The 11137-nt window shown below is 37.7% G+C and overlaps 1 protein-coding gene and 1 long non-coding RNA gene across 2 annotated transcripts in view; one reads left to right on the top strand and one right to left on the bottom strand.

Annotated features, from left to right (window-relative positions):
• The window catches only part of ubash3ba (ubiquitin associated and SH3 domain containing Ba), a 46432-nt gene that overhangs the window by 23399 nt on the left and 11896 nt on the right, over positions 1 to 11137 (top strand). Inside the window, exon 2 of the mRNA XM_046838847.1 lies at positions 8606 to 8659. Within this exon, the coding sequence (XP_046694803.1) occupies positions 8606 to 8659 (54 nt within the window). The remainder of the gene's footprint in view (positions 1 to 8605; positions 8660 to 11137) is intronic.
• LOC124378957 lies at positions 3006 to 5447 on the bottom strand. The gene is made up of 2 exons (XR_006924342.1): positions 3939 to 5447; positions 3006 to 3243 (listed from the first exon to the last, which is right to left on the bottom strand). It is a non-coding gene; the product is annotated as an uncharacterized LOC124378957 (long non-coding RNA).

Raw genomic sequence — 11137 nt, 5'->3', positions numbered from 1 at the left:
CTGCGCAAATAAATAATACTTTTTAAATAAATGAATAAACAAATAAATATTTATTTTAAAAAAAATGTGAACCTGAGACATTCATGTGCGCTATTACCCCCAAAACAGGCGGTGGTAATTAGAAAGTTGTAAATTACATTTACAGCATTTGGCAGACACCCATATCCAGAACACAATCAAGCAGTTGAAGGTTAAGGGACTTGCTCAAGGGCCCAGCCCTTGGTGATTTGGGGATTTGAACTTGTGCCCTACCGATCCAAAGCCCAGTGTCTTTACCAATTGCACAGGATTCCATCGGTATAAAGACATAGACAGAAATTTACAGTAATGGGAAATTGTAATACTACAGTATTTTTTTTTTATGTCCTTCACATTTAGTTTGCATCAGTATGGGAAAGGGGGGGGGGGGGGGGGAAATGTCATTGAGCATACTCACAAGGACATGAGAATGCTGTTGTAAAAGTGTCAGATGTGCGGCATGCTTCTTTCTTTTCATCGCTAGCAGCTAGATGTGTACATCGGAAATAAGATCCTGCGTGACCCATAGGACCAACGGAAATTTGTGGGAGTGGATGTTGTGGGTTAGTTTGGGGGGGGAAAAAAATCTAGATATATTGGAAAAATATTGCAGGCCTTAATGCCCGTAGGCAGGATTGGTCAGACTTTCTGTGGGAAGAGGATTTGTCAAAATTCTTTTAAAATTTAAATAGACAGAAATGGGTTGAAGAAATCGCACACAAGTCTGCTGGCAAGTACTACCTCCACAATAACTAACTGAGGAATCTAGCAAGTTATGCCAGGAGTGGAACTGATTATAAGATAACCTGAGCCTTCCTCTGAAAGAGAATTAAAACACATTTCAACATTAGGCATTGCTTCAACTAACAAGCCAAAGAAAATTGTTTTTAATTTCTTATAGTCAGAGTTTAACATAGTTAAGTGAACTGTTTTGGAGTGAATATGTTTTTGCTGGCCAGTCAAATCTTTTTTTTATACAGAGTCATGAGTGGGGAATCCTAAAATTGTTCTCTATTTACTCATTCTTCAGTACTGGAACTAAACTTTGGCAGTGGATGATCATATCATGTGAGTACAAATGAACAAATGAACAGTAATGAATATTGAAATGCACCCTGCAATCAGGGTAATCAGAAGACTGGGAAACAACTCAAAACGAATTGAATGCAAGTAAACTACATATAAAAGAAAAAATGTAATGTGTTTTTGTGTACAAAATGTAATGTACTCTTAATTAGCATTGGTTGTAAACTGAAGTTATCTGGGTTGTTTTGCACTAAGATCTGTCAGTATTGTGTAAGAGCTTGTGAATATGTTTGGACTTCTGGTTACTTTCTACTCTAAGGACAGTGGCTGCAGAAATAAGTGGAAATAGATTAACTAAAACAGATGAAGGTTGGAAAAACATGCTCTGATCTTTTATTCTGATCTTTCCAGTTTTAAACTAAATGACTAATGGAAAAGGGAGAAAAGTGTGATGTGTTTGAGAAAGAGTGTGAGACAAACAGTAACATGTAGCTCCTATAGAACAGTGTCTGTGTGTGAAAAATGGAAAATGTGTTAGTATGTGTGTCTCATGCCTACACATGGAGACATATGTGTAAGCTTCTAACTGCTGATGTGTTCTAGTTTTCAAATGTGTAGAAACATACGCATATTTATTGTTTTCCAGTGTGCACATTTTGTACTTGTAAGTGTGAAAGTTGATCTAAGATGTGTCTGCTTGCATTTGTGTGGCCATATGGCAACGTATGAGGGGTGTTTCCCCATCCCAGAATGCAGTGAGGCAACATGGAGTGATGTGCCTGAGGGAGGGTTGGCAAATGCCTGACTAAATATAGAATGATTGAGCATGAACTCTGACCTTAGTGGCCACAAAACACACACACACACACATACACACACACACACACACACACACACACACACACACACACACACACACACACACACACATACACACACACACCCACACACACACACACACACAGGCTTTCCCCCAGTGTCTGAATAAAGACCCATACAAAATGACTCAATGGAGATCATGTGCGTGTGCACATTCAGTACTGGCTCATAGTGTCTCAATTACAACACTTATTGTGTATAGAAATTATTCTGCCCTTTCTTTCTAATTACACTGAGAATAATCGAAAGTTTTATCTTATTTAGGGAGCGCCTGGAGCAGAATGTTGAGTTGTTGTTTTGTTTTTTTTCTCATTAAAATACAAAAGACTTTTACATGTTTTTAAGGTTGTTTTCTATAGAAATGTTTTTGCAAATAAGACTGGAAAGAACATGTCCTATTGTATGCATGTCAGCAAAATTTCAGTTTTTCACATTTTTCATTTTGTTAATTGATCAGATTTGCTTTTCTTTTATATACATTTTCAACTAATCAACTAACATTTGTATTTTGTACAATCGTATAACATTTGCATTTCGTAAACCGCCGATCACTTTGAATTTTCACGCACAATAGGCGCAAGAGTTTGCACAGAATGGTGTGGAGAAAAAGTCAGCAACAATTCTGTGTGTGAAAAGATCTTGTTGGAAGAGGTCAGATGAGAATATCCAGGCCAGTGACTTCGTAATTCAGACCACTGCTCCTTATAACTGTAGTAAGCAGCAAGCATCTCAAAATACGCAAAAACGCTGAATCTTAAGGCAGATGGACAACAGCAGTATGTTCCACTCCATGAACAATTTCTATAGATATTAGTGGGCATAGATGCACCAAAACAGATGAAGACTGGAAAATCATGATCTGATCTTATATAAATATTCTACCTTTAACCCCAGATAATAAACATTGTTCCACCCTTAAGGAATTTAATGCAATGTTTGGGCTCTATTTGTTAATTCAATTACATTTTTGGAGAGAACTCAAATGGATATGATGAATCTGTAGGAAGATTAACATCGGACTTCCTACAGATCAAACTCAATCTATAATGACACCAGTGGCAAAGTATGCAAGTGACACCTGGAACAATCAACAAGAAGTTTAATGTCTTCCAGCAAAGTTGTCTATTCTAAATCCTTAAGATCCTATATTATGATTATTTCGATAACAAAGAAGTGCTCCGGAGTTGCATATATAAGAGCTCCATGTCATGGTCACTCTCACTTTGACTGGATAGTCTCGTTCTCCAAACGAAGAACCATTGTGTTCTCAAGCCTGAAGTAATATGGGATATAGCCACCCAAATGTCAACAATGATGCGCCTAAAACACATGGAGAAGAAAGTTAATTCAAGACCTAGTTAATGCGCAATATGCATTAAATCTAAGAAATATTAGTACATTTTGTTTACAATATTATACCTAATAGTCGTTTTGGATTTATTTAGAATTACACCAACAACACTGTCCATTGTTTGATTATTTTCTGTCCAACTTTTTATAAATATCAGTGAATTTTATTTTCCCCTTCCTCAGTACCCAAAGAAGTACCAAAAGAATTTTCTACATAAAACCATTCAATTAACTACTATTGCAGTCTAATCTAATGCTAAGAATAGTTAACAGATCATTGTGTAATTTTCATGTTGTCATTTAGGAAAGTTAATACCAGTCATTTTCCATCAAACCGCCCAAATATGGCATGAATCCCAATAAGAAGAATTCTGTTTATAACCATGGAGATTACATTGTGTTGCATCTCTCTTCATATTGAGCCTCATGGACAAAAGAGCTCATGATCATGACTCACCATGCATTGCTGTCAATGAGTGCACTGCTCGTGATTAAAATCAATAGCATGGTGCTTTTTTGACAGACACCAGCCTAAGTGCTTCTCAGGACAGCAACCAAACCAGAGTCATAAAACAGTCAGTCAAACAATGAATTAGACAATCTCACAAGTAAAAGGACTCGCAGTAGAGTTTAAACTGGATCGACTGCGTACATTTTAGACTTACTCTTATTTCCGGTGTGGTGAGAAACTCTATGGAGGCGGGTGGAGGATTATTCTGATTACAAAACATTTCCTGTCTTTTGTTCTTTGTGTTACATGCATCTGTGTGCTTGTTTAGCTCAACGGTTAGCAGCGGTTTTCCCTGATCATTTTTATTTCTGGCCTGCCTTCTTCTCTCTTGCCATTTAAGCTCATGTTACCACTCTAGATTAGTCCACCGCACCCAAGGACCAATAAAGATTCTGCTGCTCCTTCTGCTGCATTGAATTGTGAATTCTGGGTGGTGCAGTTCAGGATGTCATGAATGGTTTTATTTTGAAGTGACTGGAAAAGGGCTGTTCCTGTGGAATTCTGGGTAGTGCAGTTCGGGAGTTTAGAATGCATGGTTGCTCATGGCAAAACTATGCGTTATTGATTTCTGGGTAATGTAGTCTAGTTTGGTTCTGGTTTTTATTTTGCTAAACTCGTTGTCTTGATGTTAATTTTATCCCCCTTTATCTATGTCAGTATAACCTTCAGTACTGCAAAGTCCTTCCACATTATATTAATTGTTCACTTGCTCAGTGAGAAATGGGCATTTTATTGCTTGCAACGCATTATGGATAATATATCCATACCCACCACCCCCCCCACTCTGTGCTGTGGGCTTTATCAGGAGCTCCTGCTCTGGCTCCCCCGAGCTCTGGTGAGCCTACGTGATTTTTAGAGCTTTTATAAAAAGACACTAATTAGATTTGAGGCTGTAATTTTATAAGCTGCAAGTGAGGAAGAGAAAAAGACTCTCGTGTCAGCTGACTTGTGAGCAAATGGGCAGTTTAGTGAAACCTCCTATTGGATTATATGCAATTACACTGCCCAGACAAGCACGATTATCTTTCACAGGAGAGTATTATAGACAATTAGGCTGTACTTTTATATGTTCGTATGCTTAAGTATGATTCATATTTATGTGGCCTTTTCTACTATAATTATGGCTCTGCCAAGACCTGGGGTGGAAATGATGTGTGTGTGTGTGTGGGCTATGGCTTGTATGTACTGTCCCTTTTTTGTGTGTCTATCCACGTCTTCCTAATGTGGGCCGTATGTGTCACTTCAGTCCTAATTAGGTCTTTTTACGAATGCCGCCATGCTAAACGCGGAGCTAAGGACACATTCAAACTCATTTTATGAACAGGACTTCTCTCTGACATGAAGTTTTTTTCAAAAACAGCCTTCTCACTGTCAGCGCAAAAGGCACATAGCTCCAGAAAGCTTAGAGCAAAAAGTCCTGTGTCAACCAGTTCGGTCACCTGGATCAGTTAACTCTGAGATTGGATAATTTTTCAGAGATTAAGTTTCTGAAGTGAGTCAGCCACATCCGCCAATGTAACTGACATTTCAGTTCCACAATAAGACAGCAGGATATGAGACTTTTAATATGTTTTTTGTATTTTAGTATAAGAGCCAAATCTATTTTATTAGGAGTCCTGAGTTTGTAGTCATATATTAAAGCTTTATATTAGAAGTCACTGCCATGTATAGACTTTGGAGAAATGAATAATATATATATATATATATATATATATATATATATATATATATATATATATATATAACGCTAATAAATTTGAACGGCACTGATTTTATTAACCCGTGATAAATGCAGCACCTATTTCTTTGACCATATTTAATAAATAAATATAAAAGAGGCTAAATTAAAACCTTCAACGGAACACACATTTAGTCACAACATCCTTTTTTTACTCAGATATAAAAGAAAAACAAGCACCAAATCAAAGCACCAAAATCCACCTGGATGCACACATCCGGCAAATAAAACCGTCTGTGTGGAAACATAGCAAGAGTTCAGTTTGGTGTCCTGATGATTTACGTAATTTAAAAACATTTACCAGTAAATTTTAAGTGTGTGTGTGTGTGTGTGTGTATATATATGTGTGTGTGTATATACAGGGAGTGCAGAATTATTAGGCAAGTTGTATTTTTGAGGATTAATTTTATTTGAGGATTTAATTTGAACAACAACCATGTTCTCAATGAACACAAAAAACTCATTAATATCAAAGCTGAATATTTTTGGAAGTAGTTTTTAGTTTTAGCTATTTTAGGGGGATATCTGTGTGTGCAGGTGACTATTACTGTGCATAATTATTAGGCAACTTAACAAAAAACAAATTTATACCCATTTCAATTATTTATTTTTACCAGTGAAACCAATATAACATCTCAACATTCACAAATATACATTTCTGACATTCAAAACCAAACAAAAACAAATCAGTGACCAATATAGCCACCTTTCTTTGCAAGGACACTCAAAAGCCTGCCATCCATGGATTCTGTCAGTGTTTTGATCTGTTCACCATCAACATTGCGTGCAGCAGCAACCACAGCCTCCCAGACACTGTTCAGAGAGGTGTACTGTTTTCCTCCTTGTAAATCGCACATTTGATGATGGACCACAGGTTCTCAATGGGGTTCAGATCAGGTGAACAAGGAGGCCATATCATTAGATTTTCTTCTTTTATACCCTTTCTTGCCAGCCACGCTGTGGAGTACTTGGACGGTGTGATGGAGCATTGTCCTGCATGAAAATCATGTTTTTCTTGAAGGATGCAGACTTCTTCCTGTACCACTGCTTGAAGAAGGTGTCTTCCAGAAACTGGCAGTAGGACTGGGAGTTCAGCTTGACTCCATCCTCAACCCGAAAAGGCCCCACAAGCTCATCTTTGATGATACCAGCCCAAACCAGTACTCCACCTCCACCTTGCTGGCGCCTGAGTCGGACTGGAGCTCTCTGCCCTTTACCAATCCAGCCACGGGCCCATCCATCTGGCCCATCAAGACTCACTCTCATTTCATCAGTCCATAAAACCTTAGAAAAATCAGTCTTGAGATATTTCTTGGCCCAGTCTTGACGTTTCAGCTTGTGTGTCTTGTTCAGTGGTGGTCGACTTTCTGCCTTTCTTACCTTGGCCATGTCTCTGAGTATTGCACACCTTGTGCTTTTGGGCACTCAGTGATGTTGCAGCTCTGAAATATGGCCAAACTGGTGGCAAGTGGCATCTTGGCAGCTGCACGCTTGACTTTTCTCAGTTCACGGGCAGTTATTTTGCGCCTTGGTTTTTCCACACGCTTCTTGCGACCCTGTCGACTATTTTGAATGAAACGCTTGATTGTTCGATGATCACGCTCAGAAGCTTGGCTATTTTAAGACTGCTGCATCCTCTGCAATATATCTCACTATTTTTGACTTTTCTGAGCCTGTCAAGTCCTTCTTTTGACCCATTTTGCCAAAGGAAAGGAAGTTGCCTAATAATTATGCACACCTGATATAGGGTGTTGATGTCATTAGACCACACCCCTTCTCATTACAGAGATGCACATCACCTAATATGCTTAATTGGTAGTAGGCTTTCCAGCCTATACAGCTTGGAGTAAGACAACATGCATAACGAGGATGATGTGGTCAAAATACTCATTTGCCTAATAATTCTGCACTCCCTGTATATAGATATAGATATATAGATATAGATATAGATATAGATAGATAGATAGATAGATAGATAGATAGATAGATAGATAGATAGATAGATAGATAGATAGATAGATAGATATTTGGTGAAATCAAATCATTAAAAAAACACAGTAGAATCTTAGAGCTATGTTTAATAGTGAAAGTAAGAGCATTTCCACACACACAATGCGACAGGCATCATTTTCACACGAATTGGCAACCACCAGTCCAGAACTTAACCTCATTTAGGGATGTGCTGGAGATGTTTGGTCTGACTCTCCCATCATCAATACAAGATCTTGGTGAACATTTACTGCAGCTCTGGACAGGAATAAATATTGTGACATTGCAGAAGCATATTGAAACGATGCCACAGCGAATGCGGTCCAACAAAATAGTAGTGTGTGATTTCTTTTTTTTTTTTTTTGCCGGCCAGTGTATGTGTGTATATGTATGTATGTATATATGAGACACAAATGATCACAAATAACTCAAATAATTGCTGGCAGAACTATTAATGGTGCAATAATGATAATTTGCTTTAATTATGATTACCTTTATGACTAAAGGCATTATCAGGAAATGTTATATTTTATAATGAAGAAGTTTTAGAATAGCTAGAATAGATTGTTGTGGTTGTCAAAAGTCAAAGTCAAGTGTTACACATTTATATCAACAAGCTGATTAGGAATGTTGCATGAAAGAAACTATTCCTCAGAGCATCTGACAAAATGAGGAGGACAGTGTTCTGAAAAAATAAAATCTTCAAATCCAACCTTTTAAAGGACAAACCATATGACATAGCAGCCGGTTTCCCTTCTTTTTTCCTATAAATTGGGGGTTTAGATTGAAGACTCAATGAATGAACAAATAATTCTTACAGCTATGTGATGGCATGATGATGATGAAGATGATGGTGAATTTATGTATGGTTTTCTGACTTTCTCTTACTCTGCTTAAGGCAGAGGTATGCCTGTTATCTTAACAACTTCCTGAGCACTCATGTTCTAATAAACATCCTCCGGAAAAGAGACTATTGATTTTGTGACCAGTGTAGCAATGGAACTGATCTCATGTTCTCTTTTCCTCTCTCTACCTCTCTACCTCTCTCTCTCTCTCTCTCTCTCTCTCTCTCTCTCTGTTTCTGTTCCCCTCAGGCTGAAAGCATTGGTTTCGACCGGTGGCAGAAATGTACAAGCAGCCTGCGACTGGTGAGTAATCACATATACACACACACACACACACAGACGCACAGACAGACACATGACCTGATAAAAGTGAACATAGCTATTTGCCAGCTGCCTTTATGAGTCTATTAGGTCTACTTCTGTGGCCAATGAAGTTAATCACAATGTGCAGCTGCTACAAACACACACCCTTATTCTTAACAGACACCAATCCCTAGCTCTCTTCAGACTCATGTAGCACCATTCTAAACGAAAAACTGTATCCAGTATTACTTTGTCTGTTTTCTAGGTTTTTGTCTAAAACAGTTGTCTTTTGTGTGTATAAAACATTTTTTTGTGTCAAATTAAAAAAATTCTGTGTGTGTGTGTGTACAATATGCATGCTTGTATATTTTTACTAATAAATTTAAAACTGTCCAATTGCTTTAGAAACACAAGAAAATGACAATTTCATGCACCCTATAATCAGCCATACCAATTGTCCTTACCTCAGGCTTTACTTTTGATAGGGAATCTTGCTGTACTCTTAAAACTAATGTCTTACACTAGTTCACCAATTTATACGAGGTGGTATCAAAATCTTTAGAGACTATGCTTGTAACAAAGCAACAGATGGCAGCACAAGGCTGCACGCTCAGTCACATGGAGCACCAACCTTCATAAGTCTTTGTGCCAAAACTGTGTACTTGGGGAGCTGTGCAACTTCTGACCACATTCTTTACCACGTATGCAATTTCATCATGGACAGCATGTTAGAACAAAGAGCAAACATGAAATTTCTGCCATTGAGACATTTGACATGATTCTGCAAATTTTCCGCGATGCTGCAATGAGTCATCCGAGGTGTTTTTAATAGCATGTGCGCTTCAAGAGCAGAAGAACATGAAATACGATGAGAGATCAGGAAGACTTTTAATGAGCTCAACTGCCAGAAATGTTAAAACCATTTGGCAACTTGTGTATAATGATCATCTAAGAACAATCCACAACATTGCTGCCACTGCCTGTGTGTCAAAAGGAACAGTCCAGGCAATCCTCACGTTTGATTTGAAGATGCGCTAAGAACTCAGTCAGCGTGCCGTGGATGACCAGTGCTTCATGATGAGGATCATTACCAGTGACGCAACTTCAAGCATCAGTCTTCACAGTGGAAGAGCCCATCACCTCCATGACCAAAAAAAAATATCTATTTCGACATTCGTGGCATTGTGCATCGAGAATTCGTCCCCAGGGGTCAGATTGTCAAAAGTGAGTTCTACTGGCATGTTTTAAGACGTATGAGGGAGGACATTCAGCAAAAGCGACTGGACCAGTGTCGCTTATTCTTGAAACTTTTTGACCATTTATTAAGGTGTTGTTTTAATACTGTATATGACACTGCAGTATGAAATGTATATTAAAATGTATATTGGTAAGCTATGTCACAATGCTAATTCTATGTTTCTCCAGCACTTACATCTGAACAAGTAAAGGTTTGTGTAAAAACAGTTTGCTACAATGGCTTAGGGCTACAGTTGTGACAGTTTTGCACTCAGGTGTCCATCACTGAACATTTGATAAGCTCTGGATGAAGCTATAATGAATGGACATTTAATGTCACCATGTTTCTTCCTCATACTATTTCAGGGAGTTTTTCCATGTCACCGTCACAATTGTCTTGCTAATTAGGGAACAGATTTATAGGGACAGATTTCTGACATTGAACGGCACGGTTGAATTTAAGCTTTTTGCTTCCTAGCATATCTGTTCAGTGTTTGTGATAATAATTGTAATGTCTTTACTTAACTTGAAATACTTGACTGCTATTAAATCTGACAATATGCTGATATAAATGAAGACCCCAACTAAAGATCTCACTTGAACTGTTAACCAAGATGAGCTAGCTAACTAGCGGTTAGTTTATCAGCTAGCTCATTCCCTCAGCAGGCAGTGGAAGTGATTTTCAGTTACATATTATTTTATATATATATATATATATATATATATATAATAGTTCAGTCTGTATATATATATATATATCCTGCTATTTTTAATACAAATAAGTAGGTTATGATAAGTTTGTAAGATTTCACTCAATAGCTAGGTAATTTACTCCTACACTAAATAGTTTACACTGACTTGTCCCTTAGGAAGTTTCTTTCCAACCATCAGTTCAGTTTTATCTTCTAGATTAGCTTGTGTAATAACAATTCACAGAAATGAGTCCCAAATCCATTTGCTCAGAACATTTCTACTATTGACTGATCATCTCATTGTAATATTAAGTGAGGCATATCTTGTGGGGGAGGATTTAAATCCTGTCAGAAAAAAAGGTTCAACCTGTATTTATTTTCCTTTTCCTGGCTTTCTACTGCCCTCTGCTGATATTCCATTAATTCCCCTGCATTTCCTCTTAAAGCAAGGGAGTGAAAGCTTGCAAAATGAAGACCAGCAGTCATAGAACACCACATTTCATTAAGCAGTGTGTTTATCAACAGCCAATCCTGGAAAATAAATGTTGTA

This window comes from Silurus meridionalis, chromosome 25 (assembly GCF_014805685.1).
Source record: "Silurus meridionalis isolate SWU-2019-XX chromosome 25, ASM1480568v1, whole genome shotgun sequence".
In the NCBI taxonomy this organism is placed as follows: domain Eukaryota; kingdom Metazoa; phylum Chordata; class Actinopteri; order Siluriformes; family Siluridae; genus Silurus; species Silurus meridionalis.
The sequence above is the reverse complement of the archived record's forward strand: the minus strand, read 5'-3'. Positions and strand labels throughout refer to the sequence as shown.